Raw genomic sequence first — 22,698 nt, forward strand, 5'->3', positions numbered from 1 at the left:
CCCCTTCCTACCTCTAAGTTTTGTTGATTTCATTTGCTTTAAGTCTTGGCTACCTCTCCTCAACTCTTTGTCACTGTCAATATTCCCATATTCTTTAAGCTTTTGTTCACATGCTACCTCCTCCTTGAAGTTTCTTCTGCTGTTCACAGCAAGAGGCGAGCTCTTTTACCTCCCGCTTCTGCTTATTGCTTTCTCATGGGTTTTATCCATTATAAAGAAATCAGTCACTACTGAAGGAGCTCTGGTGATGTAGTGCCTAAGGCATTTGACTGCTAACCAGAAGGCTGGAGGTTCAAACCCACTAGCCACTCATCGGAAGGACGATTGGGCAATCTACTTCCATAGTGATACCACCTCAGAAACCCAAGGAGGGGTCGCTATGAGTTGGGTCCGACTCCACAGCAGTGAGGTTTTTTTTTTTTTTATAAAGGAAACTGGGCATGGTGAAGCAATGCCATCTAAGAGAGGCCTTGAGAGAGACTGTTGTTGTTAAGTGCCGTCGAGTCAGCCCCGATTCATAGCGACCCCTCCTTGGGTTTCTGAGGTGGTATCACTATGGAAGTAGATTGCCCAACCTTCCTTCCGAGCAGTGGCTGGGGGGTTTGAACCACCAGCCTTCTGGTTAGCAGGCAAGTGCCTTAAGGCACTATGCTACCAGAGCTCCCTGAGAGAGACTAGTTCACACTAAGTAAATCAACTTTGAACCCAAGTTAGCTACCAGAATGTGAAATAACAATTTATTGTTATTTCATTTGAAATCACCATTAGACTTCTCCATTTTCACATAGTTTAACCAAAGGTGCGAGGAATGTAACTGTCACATGGACATGTTACTGAATTATTGATTCAGTTTCAATTTATGAGCACCTATCATGTGCCAGGCACTGTCCAACATTCTTGGGATGCAGTGGGTATATGGCAAATATAGTCACAGCATTCTTGGGGCTGGAGTCAACCCACAGAGAGCTGCTTGGTAAACATTTAATGAGAAAAGGCAGGAGCTGGAATAATCACATGTCTCCTGGTTTAAGTCTTACCCTTGTAAATCCATCTCATCATGGGAGTGGTTTCAAGAGACAGACACACAGAATAATCTCATAGAAATCCTTGTGTCCATTTGCCCTGTAGAGGAGCCTGCCTTGCATCCACAGGGTTCTGATTCCAGTGCTTAAGTCCTGAGCACAGTGCTTGAATGGAGGCTGTTAACTGGAACTTGGGGATTTTGTTTGTTTTAGGCTTCTATACTGATCAACTCTCTTTCTGGTAGATCTGTCTTTCTGTAAACATGTTTCAAGATGTTCAGACATGATCTAGGATTGTCTGGGAGCCCTTCTGACCACTTTAAACCAAAAACCAAACCCACTACCGTTAAGTCAGTTCTGACTCATAGTGACCTGGAGGGGCAGAACTGCCCCATAGGGTTTCCAAAGCTATAAATGTTTATGGAAGCCGACTGCCTCCTCTTTCTCTCACAGAACGGCTGGTGGATTTGAAATGCTGACCTTCTGGGTTAACAGCCCAGCACTTAACCACTCCACCACCACGGTTCCTTCAGACCACTTTACCAAAACCCACTGCCATTGAGTTGATTCAGAATCACAGAGACCCCTATAGAGTTTCCAAGGCTGTAAATCTTTACAGAAGCAGACTGTTATCATCTTTCTCCCACGGAGCAGATGGTGGGTCTGAACTGCTGACATTTTGGTTAGCAGCCAATGCTTTAACTATGATACCACCAGAACACTTTCTTTAGACCATTTTAGGTAGTATTAAATCTTTATACTCTGGCATACTGTTGTCATTTTATAATTGGATTCTTAGCTCACTGCCTCAGTTTCTCTGTTTATAAAATGGTGACAATAAGAATTGTCCCTTTCTCATAGAGCATGTCAGATACCTCTTACGAGATACCTCAGATTCTCCCAGCTATCTCCTGGTTCCTGGCCATTTGCTCAACCACTGATTCCGTGGGCCATGTGGTGTCTGTGTGTTTTCCTCACTCTTGCTGTCCTAGGATTGCAGCACCTAGTGAAGCATTTGTGCTTAAGTCTTGTTTCGGGCTCTCTACTCTCGGGAGCCTGGGCTAAGATAGGGCCCATTTTGAGGACTCAATGAGATATTTCATGTCAAGTGCTTAGTCCAAGGTTGATTATACACCAGGGGTTCAATAAATATCAGCTACTCTTATGGGAGGTACTACAATGTTATGTTTTGAGTTGTAGGATCTAGAGTCAGACTTGCTACTTCATTGTAACCCAAGGTGCCTCACTTCTCCCTTCAGTTAAATGGAAATAATCTAGTACCTACCTGGTAGGATTGCTAGAGTCACTGGAGATGCGAATGGTTAACACGCCTGGCTGCTAACCGAAAGACTGGAGGTTCGAGTCCATGTAGGGGCACCTCAGAAGAAAAGCCTGGCCATCTGCTTCCAAAAATCAGCCATTGAAAACCTTGTAGAGCACAGTTCAATTCTGCCACACGTGAGGTCACTATGACTGGAGCACAGTTCTACTCTGATACACATGGGTCACCATGAGTTGGCATCAACTCAATGCCAACTGATTTAGTTGGTAAAAGGATCAGATTATATGATACTTTACATGTATAAAAGTTCTTAGAAGAATGATTCACATAGTAGGTGCTCATTAAATGTTAGCTGCTACTGTGCTTTGTATAATTATTTGTTTACATTTCTTATCTTCCCCACTAGACAATCAACTTTTTGAGCCCTAGCCATTTCCTAGTCTTGTTTGTTAATTCTAGAAGAATTTGGGCTGGTGCATGGCAAATAAGTTTCTTGAATACACTACCAAGGGAAACCCAGCTGGGATTTCTTATGTGCTAATCCATTCAACTTTTGGAAGGTAGCTGGGGCAAAGTATGTGGAAGAAACTCTCTAGTCTTTATACCGAATTTAGAAGTGGTTGGCATAGGTGCTCTTCACCTGTTGCTGAAGCAGGCTCCAAAGAAGGAAATGGGTTCTTTTAAAGTCAGCAGCTGGGCAGGTGGTGGGGTATTTCCTCTGCATTCCCCATTGTAAAATCCCTGTATCTAGCACTGAATTTAAAATTGATGTGTTCGCTGCTTTGGCTGTGAGATTCCATTTTGGATTTATAGGTCTTGTCTCTGCAGTTTTCCCCCATAGGCTTAACAAGAGAAAGGTCAGGGCACTGCTAAGCTGATGGTTTCTGCGTCAGTCACTGGACATGTAAACAGTATCAGGAGAATTGCTTCAGGCTGAGATTTTGGAGCACTATGTATATGGGATTGCAACCACTTTGTGTTTTATTTCCAAAGTCTGAGAAAAACAAAAAAGACAGACCCAGTTGACAGATGTGTAGGAGCTGCCCTTAAAGCCATTTAGGCTGTAGACACATCCAAAATGCGTAGCTACCCAAAATGCGTTTATAGCAAGCACATTCTGTTCTTTAATATCATAAGGCTTCTAGCAGCTTCATAGGCATGCAAACGGGTTCGGAGACGACGCCTATGGATGAGTTGGATTCTTGATGTCAGTGCTGTTTGGGCTGCCTTTAGGGATGCATAGATGTGTGCAGGCTGGTCTTCTGGCAGCCAGGCTTAGGTGTCCCCACACCCTTTCCCTTTGTCTCTAGTCGTCACCTGCTTCATTCCTCATTCCTTTGTACCTTGAAAGTCAAAAGCACATAGATCTTTCCTCACAAGACTCCAACTGTGAATCCAGAGAGGATGTTATAACCAGTAATATATAATGGCCAGAGTTATATTGCCAGATTTAACACCCCCCCCATCCCCTTGTGAGGTCCTTTCCGACCCTGGGACATAGTGGTCAAGGTAATGTGCAGAATCACACCATCTGGAATGAAATCCTTAACCTCTCTGTACCTCAGTTTCCTCACTTATGTAAAGAGGTTGTTGTAAAGATGAAGTGAAATGATATCCATAAAGCACTTGGAACACTTCCTGCCCCCCCCCCTTCTTTTTAAGATTTTGAGTTTTCTTCCACATTGTTCTCCCACTGTGTCCAGGATCTCCTACAGGGATCCCCCCGCCCCAGTGGTTGACAGTGGTAGCCGGGCACCATCTAGTTCTTCTGGTCTCATACTCGTATAGGCTGAGGATCGCATGGTGTACCGGTCACTTAGACTAATCATGGGAAGATAGCTTCTTTACCTGTGTCCTTCCTTTGATCTGCAGGAGACCTCACACATAATAAAAAACAAAAGAAACTAGCTGCTCTCTAGTAGGTTGCAACTCATGATACTCATGGTGCATCAGAGTAGAATTGGGCTCCATTGGGGTTTCAATGGCTAGTTTTTCCAAAGTAGATTGCCTGGCCTTTCTTCTGAGGCACCTGAGTGGACTCAAACCTCCAACTCTTTGGTTAGCAGCTGAGACCATTAGCCATTTGCACCACCGAGATACCCCTGGCATGCCCATAATTGTTGAACAATGACTCTGCTCCATTGGAAAATGGTAGTCTTTCAATGTTGAGGGAAGACACGGTAAGAGAGATTCTTTATGAAGGTAGGGAAGATGAGAGAATTTTCCTGAAAACAAGACTCAGAATTTACTTTTCTTTTTCCTTCCTCTCACCCCTCTGCCTCTACCTTTCTACTTCCCCTTCAGGTTATGAGCAGCCGTTTCCTGCCCTATGATAACATCATCACTGATGCCGTTCTCAGCCTGGATGAGGACACCGTGCTCTCTACCACAGAGGTAAGGGCCCTTGCCTGAGCAGTGGGCAGGCAGGCTCTTCAGTAGTTGCCCCAAACCCCCAGGTGCCAGTGTTTTCCCTTGCTGTTGCCTTGGCTCAGTGGGAAACATTTTTCAAAACTTCTGTGCGGTAGGTTATAATCAACCCAATTCCTGTTAGCACCTTGCCACCACCTGGCACCCGGATGAGGGCATTTTCCCCTTTTGTTTTTTCTGCTAATTGGCTCATTTGCATGGCCATGCCTCATCTCTCCCCTCCTGCCAGCCCTCCTTTCTTGTTGTTACACAGCACAGGTGTGCAGAGCCAAGGTGGGTGTGTGTGTGTATTGGGAGGGTGGGTAGCATCTGGTTAGCATTATCTTTTCACCGTGCAGTCCAAAGAAAAGAGGCCCACCCTTCCCCAGCTACTCTCATTCTGCCTGTGTGGTGCGTGTTGCCTCTCTTATGAACACTCTTCTTGGTTCTCAATGCAGACTTTTAGTCTCTGTTTAAGCACCTTTTTATTTTTTTCATCCTCATAAGAGCAATTGGTTTCACTTTAAGACTGAGATGGAGATCCGTGCTGTTTCAGATGTTCAGGTATTTCTGCCAAAAATAAGATAGCATGAAGAATGTGAGAGGAAGAGAGAGAAAAGACAGATATGGTAGAAAACCAATTTTTAGAACTCGAATGAGTATTGATCTTTGAAACCTTACTTTAAACCATACAGGGGACCAAAGACAGTTATATAAAAATGTACTATATCAGAAATACATTATGAATGTGAGCTGCTAAAAAGCCTGGAGGCTTAGCTACTCATACCGTCCCCGCCTCTTTCTTTTTCCCTTTTTATTGGTCATCATTTTCCTTTCGATTCCGTCATTGGCATCGGCACACACCAACATACACTGTCCTGGAAAGCCGCCTGATGCTTGCAGCCTGCATCCCACAGAGCCAGGACTCACTGTTGACTTCAGCTAGGAGTCTGCATGTCTCTTTCTTGCAATTCCATGGATGCTTCTAGTTTCCATCAGATGGTGTTGAGTCGATGTTACATTCAAGGACTACCTAAATAAGCACAGGACAGAATGCCCTGGACCTCACCTTGGTAGAACACGCTCTCTGTAGCCAGAGTGCTGTAAATTCTTGGTGAATGAATGATTGGGCAATGGATGCTGTGGGGATTAAAGCACGAACACACAGCCAATTGTGCCATGTGCATGTAGGCCAGAGAAAGATGCCAGGGGAGAAGATACATTCAATGTTCAAAAGGAAAGACAGTTATGAAATACAGGGTATGGAACATGCCAGGGTGCATTTTTTTTTTAAACTCCTTCCAGCAGGGGAAGTGGGCATTCCAGGAGCACGATCATTCAACATATATTTATTGAGGGATTTCTTTGTTCTGGTCTCCATGTCAGTGCTTTGGTTACACAGTTCCTGCCTGTATATCCTGGCAGGAAACAGAATTCAAATCAGATGATTCAGATAAAGTGATTTGGAATTACTAATGAAGGAGCTCTGGTGGTGTAGTGGTTAAAGCGTTTGGCTGCTAACTAAAAGATCGTTGGTTCAAACCCAGCAGCTGCAATGCAGAAGAAAAAGGAGGTGGTCTGCTTCTGTGAAGATTTACAGCCTTGGTAGCCCAGTAGATTGCTGTGAGTCAGAATCGACTCAGTAACAGTGAGTTTGGTTTTGGTTTGGAATGAAGGTGTGAATGGAGTTAGAACCAAAAAACCAAATCCACGGCTGCTAAGTCAATTCCAACTCATAGCAGCCCTATTAAACAGAGTAGAACTGCCCCCATAGGGTTTCCAAGGCTGTAAATCTTTACAGAAGCAGAAAGGCCACATCTTTCTCTCCTGCAGAGTAGCTGATGGGTTCAAATCACTGACTTTTTGTACAGTAGCCAAGCACTTTAACCACTGTACCACTAGGGCTCCTGAGTGGGATTAAACCAGACACAAACCAAACTCACTGCCATTGAGTTGATTCCAACTCATGGTGACCCCCTTTGGGTTTCCCCTTATGGAAGTAGATTGCCCCGTCTTCCTTCCTCAGAGTGGCTGGTGGGTTTGAACCGCCAGCCTTCTGTTTAGCAGTCAAATGCCTTAGGCACTATGCTACCAGAGCTCCTTGAGTGGGATTAAAAAGACCTACTATGGATGGTCAGGCACTTCGAGACTAGCAAGAGCAGGAAGCAGCTCCCACTCCTAAGCTTGAGGAGCAGGTCAAGGATGTAGTGTTTGCAAAATTCCCGAGGGCTGGAACTGGGCAGAAGAGGCTGCCCTACAAAATCATGGAAGGAAAAACATAGCTACTGCTGGAACCCTGGCTCCAAAGCAGGGAAGGAGCAGGGGGGCAAAAAAAAAAAAAAAAAAACTCTGACCTCTCTGCCCTCCCTCCAATTTCCAGCTGGTGACTCCCATTACTCTAACCCAACTAGACACCTGCAAGGAAGGCCTGGTGGTATTGTCCGTAGTGTTCCAACCTCTAAGGCCACAGAGCAGAGCAGAAAAAAGTAGGGAATGGAATCTGGGAGGCAAAGAGGTAAAGCAAGACATTGCCATGGTGGCATACCTTGGAATGTGTGGTCAAGATGACTACAAACTCGCTGCCATAAGTCGATCCCGACTCATTGCGACCCCTCCTTGGGTTTAAGGTGGTATCTTTATGGAAGTAGATTGCCCAGTCTTCCGAGGAGAGGCCGGTGGGTTTGAACTGCGAGCCTTCTGGTTAGCAGTCAACTGCCTCAGGCACTACATTTCCCCAGAGCTCCCAAGATGACTACAGTATACACCTAATCTTTGTGCAGTGAATGACCTGATACACTGGCTCTTTTTTTTTTTTTTTTTTTGAACTTTTATTGTGATGAAAACATACACAATGAGACATTCACCAACATCGCAACTTCCACATTTACAGCTCAAGGATATTGGTGACATTTTTCATGTTATGCCACCATTATTGCTATCCTTTTCCAAAATACTCTACCACCTAGTAGCCCTCCAAACAAAAGCTTCCCCTTCCCTTTCCATCCTACCCCTAGTAACTACTAATCTTTGCTTCCTCTCTCTCTCTCTCTCTCTCTATATATATATACATATATACTTTTTTTTTTTAACCCGTCTAGAAATTTTCCCTCCCCTCCGCTCCCTGATAACCAACAAGAAAGTTTCCTTCTAGGTATAAACCTTTCCTTGACTTTTTACAATAGTGGGCCAATACAATATTTGTTCTTCTGTGATTGACTTATTTCACTCAGCATAATGTCCTCCAAGTTCTGTTTTGCAGATTCTACATTATTCTTCAGGGTTGCATAGTATTCCATTTCATATATATACCATATTTGTTTATCCATTCCTCAGTTGATGGGCACGTAGGTTGTTTCCATCTCTTTGCTATTGTGAATAGTGCTGCGATGAACATGGGTGTGCATGTATCTGTTTGTGTCCTACCTCTTACTTCTTTATTATGTATATCTAGTAATGGGATTGCTGAGTCAAATAGTACTTCTATTTCCAACTTTTTGAGGGATCACCATACCGATTTCCACAGTGGTTGTATCATTTTACAGTCCCACCAGCAGTGTATGAGAGTCCCAGTCTCTCTACATCCTCCCCAGCATTTGTCATTTTCTGTCTCGTTGAACTTGCTATTAATGCTGGGATGAGATGGTATCTCATGATTGTTTTGATTTGCATCTCTCACCAGCCACTCCCCGCCAGGTAGACCAGGTCTTTTGGGAGCTCTGGTAGCGTAGTGCCTAAGGCACTTGACTGTTAACCAGAAAGCTGGAGGTTCAAACCCACCAGCCACTCCGTGGAAGGAAGGTTGGGCAATATACTTCCGTAGTGATATTACCTCAGAAACCCAAGGAGGGGTCGCTATGAGTCGGGCCAACTCGATGGCACATAACAACAACAATGGCTAACAATCATTAACACTTCTTCACGTGTTTGTTGGCTGTGTATCAGCTCATTTTATATCATCTCCTAGCACAAGACAATTAGTCTCACCCAAAGATTTAATTTTAACTATCCCATGATGAAATAACTTTCAGTTTCTGGGATGCTTCCTTGTGCTGGTGAATTTCTTTTCAAAGAACAGCAATTCCAAGCACTTAGTGCATGCTGGGAGGGACATGTGTTGTCTGTGAAGTAATTAGAAGGCGATATAAGTAGAAAATGATAGTAAATTTAAGAGGGCTGGCAGTCTAGTTTGCTTTTGTCCACTGATCAGCAGAGGATTGTGTTGTCTAAAATGGTTAAGGAAAAGGAATCTTTTTTTTTTTTTTTTTTAGGTGAATCACTGTTGGTTCATTTTGTTCCCCCTCTAAGGATTCTTGGCTTGTTTAAATGTCTCTGTAGTATTAAGGATAGATTTTTAAACAGCATCCTATAAAGGACATTAGATAGAGTTGGTTTAAAGTTATTTACATTTATCTGGGTTGCTACAAATCTTCAAAAGAAAACAGATGTTGGTTTTTAAGAGAAAAGGCGTAATCTGACCTTTGCCTCTTTTGATGTGTTAATGATCTGTGTGAAAGAGCTATTACAGGAATCCTAGTTTTATCTGAATTTACTTTTGAGTTCCTTTGAAAGGACTTGAAACAGCTTTGGGATAGTATGTGATGCAAACACCCCACCGGTTGGATAGTAGTTGCCAGTGCATGTGTTTTCTTTCAAAAAAGACTAGGAAACCCCAGCGAGTGCTGACAGCCACGCTGGTTCTTTCACGACAGCTGCATAATCCACTATCCTATCAGTTGGTGCCATTAGTATTGAAAGCCAGTGATAACGCGCAGGTTATCACGACCTGCTTTCAATTCTCTGGTAAATGCAGTCCACTCTTGTACTGTCTCACTGTCTCGCCACAAGGCGTTCTTAAAAGTATGTCCCTCCACCTTCTTTCTCTCCCCCACCCAAGATGTTATCTTGAAATAGGGTACCAAATTAGATCTTCCCTGCAAATGTGAATGTATGGTTGTCTGCTGAAATAGTGATTTCTAATGAAGCCCAAAGAAGTTGGAGGTAAAAGGACCCTTGAACCACTGTGGTGGTGCAAACAGTTAGTGCACTTGGCTGCTAATTGAAGGGTTAGAGATTCAGATCCATACAAAACACCTTGGAAGAAAGGCCTGGTGATACCTGCCCAAAGTTGGCCTTTGAAAGCCCCAAGGAGCACAGTTCCTCTCTGACCCATGTAGCGGTACCATGGGTCAGAACCATGCCAGTGGCAACTGGAACTACAAGACTATCACTTGGGCCAGAGTTTCCTAGAAGATGGTTTATACATCTGAAACGGTTTCACATGGTTCATTGCAAACACATTTCATTTTAATTATTTTGCATTTATTTTAATGTGTTAAAAAATAATGTCACAATCAAACAGGATTTCACTGACACTTTTGCCTCAAATGAGGCTATTTTCTTTCTTTTTTTTTTTTTAAAGAATAGTCAATTGAAAGAAATATATTAAATTAGTCATTGTTATGGAATATAAAGGAGCTGTGGTGGAGTAGTGAGTAGGGCATTTGGCTGCTCCCAGGTCAGCGGTTCAAACCCACCAGCTGCTCCGTGGGAAGAAGATGAGGCAATCTACTTCTGTAAAGATTTGCAGCCTGGGAAACCTGATAGTAGTCGCTATGAGTCAGAATCAACTCGATGGCAGTGAGAGTGAATGTGGGAATATGGCCAGAAAAAAAGATGATGGTATACATAAGGCAAAAGTTTGGGGACTGTTGATCTAGGTTTATTTGCCTTTTTTTTTTTTTTTTTAAATTAAGATAAAATTCACATTACTAAAGTTGACCATTTTAAAGTGTACAAATCAGTGGCGTTTAGTACATTCACAGTTTTGAGCAACCAACACCTCTATCTAGTTGCAAAACATTTTCATCATCACAAAAGAAAAACCACATGCTTGTTAGGCAATGAGAAGCCCTGGTGGCACAGTGGGTAAAGCATTCAGCTGGTAGCCAAAAGGCCGTTGTTGGACCCACTAGCTGCTCCCTGGGAGAAAGATGGAGCAATCGGCTTCTGTAAAGATTACAGCCTTGGGAGTGCTGCGGGCAGTTCTGCTGTGGCCTGTAGGGTCACTATGAGTTAGAATCAACAAGACAGCAGTGGGTCGGGTTCATTAGTCAGTGGGTCCTCACTGGCCCTGCTCCCAGCCCCTGACAGCCCCTAATCTGTTTTCTGTCTCTCTAGATTTACTTCTCCAGACATTGGGGCTTTTTGTGTCTGACCTCCTTCATCATGTTTTTGAGGTTCATCCACGTAGCGTTCTTTTTTTTTTTTTAACAGCTGAATAATATTCCACTGTATGAACACAGCCTGTCTTGTTTATCCATTCAGCAGTTGATGGGCATCTGGGTTGTGTCTACCTTTTGGCTGTTGGGAATAGCGGTTTGTGCTGCTTCTGAAGCTCTGAAATGGCAAGGCCTGCACTTACCAGCATTGTGCTGCGCCCCACACCCACTGTTACAGTGCTCGGACTTGAAATATTTGTGGAATAAGTGAAATTTCCAATTTGGTTGCTTATTAAGAAAACATAGGGCAAAGGGTAAATGAGTAACATGTATGAGAAATAAAATTGTTTTCAACACTATAGCAAAAGAGCTAGAAGGGAGGCTATGGTAACAATATAGTGCTGCATCTGAAGCCAGAATGCCAGGGTTCAAATCTCAGCATTGCCACTCACTTGCTTGGGCAAATTACATGAACCTCCACATACCTTGGTTTGCCTCTCTGTAAACTGAAGAATATAAACCCTACCTCACAGGATTGCTGTGAGGATTAAATGAGTTAAATATGTAAGCACTTAGTGCCTAAGGCATTTGAGTGCTAACCAGAAGGCTGGCAGTTCAGACACACCAGCCACTCCCCGGAAGGAAGACTGGGCAGTCTACTTCCATAAAGATACCACCCTGGTAACCCAAGGAGGGGTCGCTATGAGTCGGAAATGACTCGACAGCAGTGAGTTTGGTTTGGGTTTTTTGTCATGTTATAAGCATTGCATGAATATAAGCATTGTGATTGTTTGCTATTTTTTTTTGGTCTTCTGTTTATTAATTTTATTGATTACTCATCAAATGGTTGTTGAAATTCAAAAGTAAACTTACACATTTGAAAATTGACTATTCACTAATTATGAACTTGAGTTTATGACAGGTTCAGAAGTACCTCCTTTGAATGATTGTAAGCACTTGAAAGTCATTTTGGTGCCATTTCCTTTAAAATAATCCTGTGGCCTCACTTGGCCTTGCCTTTACTTACTCTGAGTGATTTTCTCTGTGGATGCTTTTTCTAGATTTTTCTTACACTGTGCATCTTCAGACCTGAGAGGCCTCAAATATTTTTCCTTTATGATGTCTGCTCTGTATTCCTGTTAAAATCTATGCTCTTTTTCAAAATCTTTTCTCTTGCTCTTATGAGGCTGCTTATATTTTAGTGTCTGGCTTTGATGTACACTGGTTCTGATGGTTCTGATGTACGCTGTATATTCACACGCTGCACGTTCATAAGAAAGCTGTTTCCGCTTAAAAAGCAGATGTGTTTGTACCTTATGTGAATCAATAGTCACGTGCACCTTTGCGGAAAGGGGAAAAAGAGAAACCGCTTTTTGGACTTGTTTTTTCACTGGAACAAACTGGATTTCTAGAGGACTTCTCAGCAAATATGTGTGGTGTTTTTGTTTTTTTTTTTTTCTTTCAATTCCACAGTAATCTGAAGTTTCTTTACCAGAAAACATTAAAATGTGCATAATTATGGGACAAAATGTCAAGCAGTCAATTTAATTTGCTGATGACTACATGGAATTAATGTTTCGCAACAGTCCCGGAGTTTGCAATGTGAATTAGCAGGGGGAAGGTAATGTTTTGTTGACAGAAACTGCTGATTGCTTGTTTGGCTTGTGTTCCGGCTGCAGGTGGATTTTGCCTTCACAGTGTGGCAGAGCTTCCCTGAGAGGATTGTGGGGTACCCTGCGCGCAGCCATTTCTGGGATAACTCTAAAGAACGGTGGGGCTACACATCCAAGTGGACGAATGACTACTCCATGGTGTTGACAGGAGCTGCTATTTACCACAAGTGAGGAAACTGGATGTGTCTCTTTTAGGTCTTCTGTTGGTGGTGGTCTTTGTGGCCATCAAATCGATTCTGAGTTATGATGACCATATATTTTACAGAGTAGAACTGCTCCATAGAGTTTCCTGGGCTATAATCTAAATGATCAAGAGCCCAGTTGGTGCAATGGTTAAGTGCTTGGCCGCTAACAGAAAGATTGGCAATTCGAACCCACCAGCCACTCCATAGAAGATGTGGCAGTCTGCTTCTGTAAAGATTACAGGCTTGGAAACTGTGGAACAGTTCTGCTCTGTCCTATAAGGTCACTATGAGTCAGAATTGACATGACAGCAAGGGGTTTGGGTTTTGTTGTTGTTTAATCTGAACTGAAGCAAATTGCCAGGGCTTTTCTTCCACAGCACTGCTGAGTGGATTCAAACCTCTATGTTAGTAGTCAAGTGTAAACCATTGTACCACTTGGGACCTCAGATCTTATATAGCTTCTCATATTAGTTCTTGCTGCTGTTGCCCATTTCCTTAGACCATATCTTGTCAATGGCACTAATAAAAATTAGTTTGCATCTCTATATAAGTTTTGGTGATGGGGCACACATGTTCCTTTGAAACTCATAAAACCACTTAGCCTACTGAGTATCCAGAAGTTATGGTAGAGTAATAGATTTAATTAGTCTGGACGCCAGCAATGGGTTTTCTTGCATAACTGAATATTTAGACTAATAATAATGAGAAGAAGAAGAAGAAGAAAATACTTAATTGAGCATCCAGCAGGCACTGTTCTAGATAATTGGGATTCACCATTAAATAAGACAGAAAAAGTTCCTCACTTATGTGGCTCTTCATTCCAACAAAGGGGAGACACATGATACATGATAATCCTACAGTATGTTAGAAGGACAGTCCCTGGTGGTGCAAATGGTTAATTGTCCTCAGCTACTCATTCAGAGGCTGGAGGTTCGTATTCACCCAGAGAGACCCAGGTAAAAACTGATGAGCTACTTCTGAAAAATTAAAACCCTGTTAAAAACTCTATGGAGCACAGTCCTCCACTGACACCCACGGTATCACCATGAGTTGGAGTTGACTCCATGACAACTTTTGTTTCTTTTTTTAATGTTAGGAAGAGGGAAGTGATATAACAACAACAAAAAAAAAAAAGTAGAGCAGGTTAAGGGATCAGGGGTCTCTAAAGCAGAGTAGGGGGCAGGCTGGAGCATGATCAAGATGATGCTCATTGAGTGGGTGAGATTCAAGCAGAGAATTGAAGGAAGGGAGAGATTGAGCCAAGAGGATACCTGCAGAAAGGGTGTTCTGACATGGGAAACAGCTGGAATAAGTGCCTTGAGTCAGAATGTTGGAGGAATGTCAAGAAGAGCAGTGTGACTACAGTGCAGTGAACAGAACAGAGATGAGGAGGTATGGAAGCCATGATGCCGATCCTTGCTGTCTGCTGTGGGGACTTCACTCTGAGTGACATGAGAGCCAGTGCAGGGGTTTGAGCAGAGCAGAGATACCTGGCTTATGTTTTTGGTGTCCCCTCTGGACACCATGTTGAGAACAGACTCTCTAAACAGGCTTCAGTAGAAGCAGGGAGACCTATTAGAAGGTCGTTGACATTATGTAGGCAAGAGATGATGGCACCTGGGACCAGAATGTGAGTAATGGAGGTGATAAGTAGTGGTCAGCTTATGGACTTATTTAAAGATTGTACCAACCTGATGTCCTGACAGACCAAATGTAAGATTGATGACCCATGTTTTCTGACCTGACGAACTTGAATGTAGAGATGCAGAAGGCTGTGGGTGAAATAGGCACTGTGGGAAAATCCAGGCATTCTGTCTTAGACCTGCTAAGACATCCAAAAGAATATGTTGAGAGTGGTCAGGAGATAGAAATTTGGGAGTTGTTTACATATATTTAGTGTCTAAAGCCATGGCACTGGGATAAGATTGCCACACTAGTGAGTGTAGAGTGACTGGCATTTCCAACTCAACCCTTAATGGAAATCAACTTTCTCCTGCCTTAGTAAGGCAGAAACATCAATGTTAATGTAGTCTTGTATTTTATTTTTTAGTAAAGCATAGACTGTCTTGCCATTTCAGGGGTAGCGTTGGATGGAAATACACACAGTTGAAGCATTTAGGCTAATTGAAATCTTAAGATTTCACCTCTTGAAAGTGTTTTTACCTCCTGCTCCTCCCCTCAATGTATCTCATTCATTTTAATGATTTTCTTTCTTTTAAGTATATGGTGTATGTCCCTCCAAAGAAAAAGTCAAGTGAGAAATAATTTAAATTAATTGAGGGGTCTCTAGCATGATTGACCACGAGATTAATTAGGGTTTTACTCTAACAAATTATATGAAATGTATGCTTTAAAAGCCACATAAATAAAACAGTATTTTCTTGGACTCTGGGTCAAGAAATAGTAATGAATATAGCTCTGATCAAGCCAATAATTAAAATTATAAAGCCACTTTGTAATGATCCATAGATCATATGTAAATCACTTTCTCTTGATGTCTGAAGTGCTCAGTTTCTCCTTGTAATGGACTAGCCTAGTACTAAAATTAGATACTAGAATTAGGCTGGGCAAGCAGTAGGGGCTGAGTTATGTAATTTATGGATATCTTTGCCTTCTTTCCTCATCTGTAAAATAGGATAATAGTAGTACCTACTTCTTAGGTTTGTTGTGAAGATTAGATAAGGCATTTTATGTCAATCATGTAGGACATTATTTGACATGTAGTTAATACTGTTTAAGTGATACCTGTATTCATCATCATCATCAAGAAAGGGGTATATGTTTCTGTCAAAGAAGACATTTGTCATTATGCAGTCATGGTCCACTGAGAGACCTGTCTGTGCTTTTTATAGATATTATCACTACCTGTACACCCATTACCTGCCAGCCAGCCTAAAGAACATGGTGGACCAGTTGGCCAATTGTGAGGACATTCTCATGAATTTCCTAGTGTCCGCTGTGACAAAATTGCCTCCAATCAAAGTGACCCAGAAGAAGCAGTATAAGGAGACAATGATGGGACAGGTAAAACGGAAGAAACCGCTCCTCGTTTTTTTGCTCACTGGTGGTTCATTGTCACCCTGAGGTGATCAGGACTCAGCGGTCCTGGAGGTGCTCTTCATGGAAGCTAATGGGGTGCTATCAGGAATAAACCACATGGAAGAGCTCTCAGGGAGTGTTAATAGTTGGCACATGGATAATTGGGAAAGCATAAGTCAAAGGTGTCTTTATGTCAGAAATACAAAGTTCTCATACATCCCACAGGGTGACATGAGAAAGGCAAATATTCTCCAGAATTAAAGACCTACAAAAAATTTATGCAAGTTGATTGATTGTAGGTGTTTTATTTAATGAATCGCTAATAATACTCTCTCCAGCACAGCTCTCTGGTGGTTTTCGTGAGTTGGATGAGCATCGTGGTGGTTAAGGAGGAGTCACAATGCTTGACTTTCCATTTCAGGACCAGCGTTTATAAGCCGTAGGGAAGTTAGTTACCTTCTGAAACTCAGTTCGCTCATCTTTAAAATGCAAATGGCGAAATCTCTCCCACAGGGTTCAGGTAACATAAATGAAAGCTTTTAGAGAAATAAAGTAAAATTTTGAATTGAATCACAAAACTTGAGCACTAAAGATACTTCACAGGATATATAATCCAACTTTCTCATTTTATAAGTAAAAACCCACGACCCAGAGAGTTTAACTCTATTGCCAAAAACTACACAGTAAGTTAGAGAGACAGGTCTGGGGTTGTTCGTTCCAGTACCCATTCTCTTACACCCCAGGGTCCTGATATCACGTCCATCTGGATATGCTAAAGGTCCTTATATATTTATTCCTCTTGGCCAGAGCCCAGTATTGTAAGTAAGAAAACAAAATCTTAAGTAAGACCATTGAGACCTATGCAAGTTCAATCCTGTAGCACCCAAAGGATCTAAGTCATCTGAAAGGACACTTTAACCTGGTTATGTCAGTGCAGTTGTTTAGGGTTTTCCATGCACTTTGTTCAAACAGGGAGTCTCTGAGTGACGCAGATGCTCAGCTGCTAAACAGAAGGTTGGCAGTTTGAGTCCACCCAAAGGTGACTTGGAAGAAAAGCCTGCCAGTCTCCTTCCAAAAACTCAGCCACTGAAAGCCCCATGGGGCACACAGCTCTGCTCTGACAATGGGGACGCCATGAGTCAAAATTGACTTGACAGCAGCTAATGCTTTTTGTTTCATTGTTGTTCTTCTAACAGGTATTGAACCTCATGTACAAATCGTGCCTGTGCAGAGGAAAAGTTAGCTAGGCCTTTTGTTGCCACATAAATGGTTTTAATTTACCAAATTTAATATTTTAAAAATTGACAGAATTTGAAACTTAGAGAATTTAGTCAGTTATTCAGTATTTACTGAGCATGTGCAGTTTATCAGGAGCCTTGGTGATACAGTAGTTAAGTGCTTGTCTGCTAACTGGAAGGTCAGTGGTTGGAACCCACAAGGCACTCCACAAAAGAAAAAAGTGGCAGTCTGCTTCTGTAAAACCCTCTGGGCCAGTACTACTCTGTGCTGTCGGTCACTCTGAGTCAGAATGAACCCAGTGACGATGGGCTTCGATTTATGGGTACAGTTTATCAGGTACTGTACTAGGTGGTAGTTAGGATAAAGGAGCCATTCTTTGTGAGCTTCAAGCCTATTTCAAACTCTTTTTCATTCTTACCTCTGAAAGAACTGCTGAGAGGGTTGCCAGAAGTTTTGATCTTTGTAGCTGAAATAGTTCAAATTCAAATGAGATGTATTGAATGTCTACCAGGTGCCAAGGATTTTCATAAATGTTATCTCATTTAGGAATACAGCATTGCTTTAATATTATTTGCCCTGACAGTTCTAGGAACTTCTTTGAAGTCATACATTGGTTAGGGTGGAATGTTTTAATACATGATTTCTTAGGACTTGGTTTTGTGTTCTTTTCATGGATTTGCCATTTTTACCAAATAATATCTAGTAATTTTACAATATGGGCACAGGGTAGGGAGCAAATCTAAATTTAACTTTATATCTGATTAGATTTGTCTGGCCACTGTATTTGCCCCTCCTTCTCATGTTAGTTTATTGAATGTTTGTGTGGCTGATGGAGTAAGTAGATATCATTCCCTAAGATTATGTTTTTACTACATGGAAAAGACATTTTCTCCAATACATATTGGTTGTCCTAGAATAAATGGTAAAATCTAGAAGCAAAAAAGATAATTGAATTAATGATTCAAGTAGACTTTTTTTTTTACTTTTTAATTTGTGAGTGAGAATAAGAATAAGTTTATAGACTATAGAAACAATGGCCTCATCTACCCTGAGACCTGAAGAACTAGATGGTGTTTGGCTGCTACAACTGACCATGACCATTCTAATCAAGGCCACAGTAGATGGACTCTGATAAAAGAGGAGAAAAATGTGGAGCAATGACCTCAAATTCCTTAAAAAAAAAAAAAAAAAAAAACAGCCAGACTTACTAGTCTGAACTCAGACTAGATGATTCTCTGAGACTACTGTGCAGTGATTCTCACTGAAGGTTGAGACAAAACTAACCCCGGAGGTCACTTTGTAACTAAATAACAAATTGGCTCAAAAAATAATTAATATCACCTGTAAGTACTGCACTCCTTTAAAAAAAAAAATCATCTATATGAGACCAAATGATCAACCATGATGTTAAAACATAGATGAGAATAGGGGATAGGGAAACTAGATTAATGGAAATGGAACAACCAGACCACAGATAATGAGCCTTTTCTCAAGAATGTAACCAATGCCACTGAATAACTTGTATAGAAATTGTTGAATGGGAACCTAAACTGCTGTGTAAACCTTCACCAAAAACACAAAATCTTACGGGAAAGTAAATAAATAAAATAACAAGGGGAAAAATAAAGAATGAGCTTAAGCTCTTGACTGAATTTTCATTTGTATATGGGAGCACTTCCCATAGTGTGGTGGTCTGGCCATTTGGAATGACTGGAATAATCAGAAATGGCCTGCAAGCCATTGAAAATTTGGATATCTTTGAAACTTGAGATGACTTTGAGACTGCCTATTCTGATTTGAACTCAAACTGCAGCTTAATTTGATACCTTGGTCTATTTTCCAAGCAGAGTTCTCCTAGTAGAAATGGTAAAGAATGGAGCCCAAGTTCTGCCCCTTTCTAGCCTTGAAGCAATTGTTTCAGCTTCCCTGAAGCTGTTTTCTCATCTGTCAAATGGGGATATTATTACATGGCTGGATCATCAGGTTGTAGTGAGACTCAAATGAGCTCCACGAAAACACTTCACAAGAAGTGTTTTGTTTGTTATTCTGCTGTTCAGAGCTAACTTGACATTTGTATTTACCTTCAACATTATTTCCAAGCATGTTGACACTTCAGGTGGTTTCAAAGTGACTCTGAGTGACTCTCCAAGTAAAATGTACGTTCCTATAAAAGCATGAATGGCTGAGGCCAGAAACACATAGCAAACACACACACACACGTCATTAAAGAGTTGCTTATTAACATAAATGAATTTGTGATTTTTTTCCCATCACTAGGCAGCCCACCTTTTCATTGCTTCATCTAAACATTGCTTTAAAGATATTTTGCTTGGATTTTTTTTTTTTTTTTTTTAATCACATTTTGTGAAATCTTTGCTTCTAGAGTTTTTTTTTTTTTTTTTTTTTTTTTTTTTTTTTTTAATCACACCTGTCATTGAACCCTTCTTTCTAGATCAGTGCCTATTATTTACATGTTCTAAACGTATTTAACCCTAGAGCAGCATACAGCGCTAAGGGGATGGCAGCCATCTCTTCTCCATGCCCATAATAAGTCTCTATTCCAGTCTGGAAAAGCAGTGACTCTTCATAGGATTGATTAGTTTTCAAAAAATAAACTTTGGGCAGTTTAGTGGAGTAGGAAATAACAATCTTTGGGTTAAGAGCAGAATCTTGAGATTGAAGTCCATATATACCACTGAATCTATCCCCTTATACTTTGTGTGGTCATTTCAATGGAGAAGTCCACAGAAGGTAAAATCGATTTTTAGATTCTGTATAACACTAGCCTTGAATGAAATAGGAGTTTGTTTTGTTCTTTTTCAACTATACCTGTGGTTTTTTTTTAAAAAGGATTCAAAAGTAGAAGAAAGAAGGGAAGGGGTAGGTGGATGGATGATAGATAGATAGACAGACAGACAGATTTATTTTCAAAAGTTAGTTCTTGATATCCCCAAACCAACCACATAAACACAAAGATACTAAAAAACTAAAGCCACAAACACATTGATGGTCATATTACTTTATCCCAGATACAAAGGGGAGTTTCATATTTAATGACCATAGGGATTGGGATTCAGTTGTTTACTTATTCACCTACAGTTTCAGAGAATTAGTCACTCAATATGATCCTTAGTTTCTTTCTTGTTGTTAACATTGAAAAATATTGGAAATACTATGCAACATTAAAGAATAATGAAGAATCAGTGAATCACCTCATAACATGAATGAACTTGGAGGACATTATGCTGAGTGAAATAAACCAGTCGCCGAAGGACAAATAGTATGAGTCTGTTATCATAAACAGTCAAGGAAAGGTTTACACAGGGAAGGAATTTTTCTTTGTTGGTTACCAGGGATGGGAGGGAAAATTAGATGGATAATTAAGAGACAGGTTTGATATGGGTAAAGGGAAACACAATTTACCAGAAACATGTGACTAGCACAATATCACCAAGGAAAAAGAAGACTCAGAGAGGTGTACAAGAGGTATTATAAACAGTAATTACAAATACTGTTACAGACACAATACTTCATTATCAGTGACAGCAAACATTATTCTGTGGGTAGATACATAGGAAGAAAGGCATGGATGGGCAAATGGAAGTATACCCATGACCATATGTAGGTTTGCCAGACAAAGGAAAGTAAAGAGAAGCCAATGTTGGAAATATGGGAAAATCCTTCCTGGCCAACTGAGAACCAGGGTTGGTGTTTACATTTTCACCAGGCGCGTGGATGGTGAGGTTCGGGGCCAAGCCAGACCCCAAGCTCTGCTGCTCGCCCTTCACCTGCCTCAGTTCTCTGCAGTGTCTCCATCTCACCGTGCACTTCTCTCATTACCTCCCTGTTTCTCTCCTTTCCCTAGACTTCTCGGGCTTCCCGCTGGGCTGACCCTGACCACTTTGCCCAGCGCCAGAGCTGCATGAATACGTTTGCCAGCTGGTTTGGCTACATGCCGCTGATGCACTCTCAGATGAGGCTTGACCCCGTCCTCTTTAAAGACCAAGTCTCTATTCTGAGGAAGAAATACCGAGACATTGAGCGACTTTGAGGAATCCGGCCAAGTAGGGGAAGGGAAGCGAGAAGGGACGGGGTCAAGCTGCTCTCTCTTCCCAGTGCAGATCCACTCATTCGTGGAGCCACATTGTGCCAAGCATCCAAATAAACGTCAATGAACAGAATGACAAAAAAAAAAAAGGCCAATGAGAACTCGACTCCTGGCTCCTGGGGCTGCACGGAACGGCTCCAGCTCACCTCACTGGCTTCTGTGTCCCAAGACTAGGCTGTGTACAGTTTAATTATGGAACATTAAATAATTATTTTTGAAATGATTGCTATGCAGGTTTAAACTTTTTTAATGATCAAAACTATTAAAAACCAGAGTTCTTTCTTTAATCAAAATTGTGTTGGTTGTAAATACTTCAGAGCTTCTGCTTCTCTTCCCACAAACATAATTGCCACTGGTCACCTAGGGTTCCCTGCACAGTTGCCAAAGTCCAGACTTCATGGAAAACACAGCTAAGTCACCTTAGCCACCATCAGAAAATAACCCAACAGAGGTTAAGACAAGTTCAGTATTGGACTCGGCCAGGGCAAGTTATTTTCCACTTTGAGTTTGCAAGTCGACTTTACCTTTCATCTCTAAAATGTTGCTGCATGAGAGGAAGAAGTGTATGACTTCCAGATAGGCAGTTCTTACTGAAAACTTCATGTTTGAAATACCTGATAATCATTTTCACTGGGAGAGAGGAGTTAGTACCAAGGAAATGCTAAAATAATTGAGGAATATTTAGTTTGTACAAGGGACCATCTGAACACCCTACCAGCCAATTACTGACATGAGACGACTCACCCACAACAGTAACCTGCTGTTTTCAGGTGAGTTCTAGATTAGAGAGTCAACAGTTAATACATGTATGGTTATAGCTGGGGAAAGATTTGGGTTTAAAGGCAAAGGAAGAGTGAATGTATATGGGAAAACACATTATTTATGAGACAAACTCTATAATGTTTGTGAAAACCTCAAGTTCCAGAAGCTTCTCTACTGAAAAAGAATTTATAAATCCTCACCATTGAACAAGAGGATCACTGTGAATTAACGGAGGGTGGGCCTCACTACTGGGCCCCAGTATAATTTTTGGTCAAACACTGCTTCAAGCAAAAATCTGCCAAAATAATCAGAAACAAATGTGAATATTGTATTATTTAGTTTGAATTTCTAAATCAGTCGAGAAATTTAGTTGTGCCCCTTGGAAGTTGGCAGAGTGTTAGAAAGAATTTCTAACCATGCAAACAGTATCTTGAGCTTCTGAATATTTCTTACTACTTACAAACTGCATTATAAGTACAAAGTGAAAAAGAAAAAAAAAAAAAAAATGTATCCCATAACTCCATTGTGAATGATGGAGCCTTCTGATAGAAAATGCTTTCTTTTACTTGAAAGAGTTGAGAGAAAAGAGACATTATTGAGTCCTACCACCTATTATACTGAATAAACAATAAGCACTTTAATCGTTCTCCCCAAACTCTCATGCATCTCAAATTTATTCCCAATTTGTTTTAGAAGAAAATTCTATCACAGAATTATGTACAGACACTAAGTCAGTGGAAACTATAAATGCAGCAGACTGAAAC

The 22,698-nt window shown here is 41.3% G+C and overlaps 1 protein-coding gene across 1 annotated transcript in view; it reads left to right on the forward strand.

Moving 5' to 3' along the window:
- EXT1 (exostosin glycosyltransferase 1) overlaps positions 1-21,115 on the forward strand; it is a 370,781-nt gene extending 349,666 nt beyond the window's left edge. Inside the window, exons 8-11 of the mRNA XM_007946852.1 lie at positions 4,609-4,698; positions 12,608-12,768; positions 15,639-15,810; positions 20,930-21,115. Of these exons, the coding sequence (XP_007945043.1) occupies positions 4,609-4,698; positions 12,608-12,768; positions 15,639-15,810; positions 20,930-21,115 (609 nt within the window). The remainder of the gene's footprint in view (positions 1-4,608; positions 4,699-12,607; positions 12,769-15,638; positions 15,811-20,929) is intronic.
- Positions 21,116-22,698: the final 1,583 nt, after the last annotated feature.

This window comes from Orycteropus afer, unplaced genomic scaffold (assembly GCF_000298275.1).
Source record: "Orycteropus afer afer isolate SDZICR_OR568_19922 unplaced genomic scaffold, OryAfe1.0 scaffold00173, whole genome shotgun sequence".
In the NCBI taxonomy this organism is placed as follows: domain Eukaryota; kingdom Metazoa; phylum Chordata; class Mammalia; order Tubulidentata; family Orycteropodidae; genus Orycteropus; species Orycteropus afer.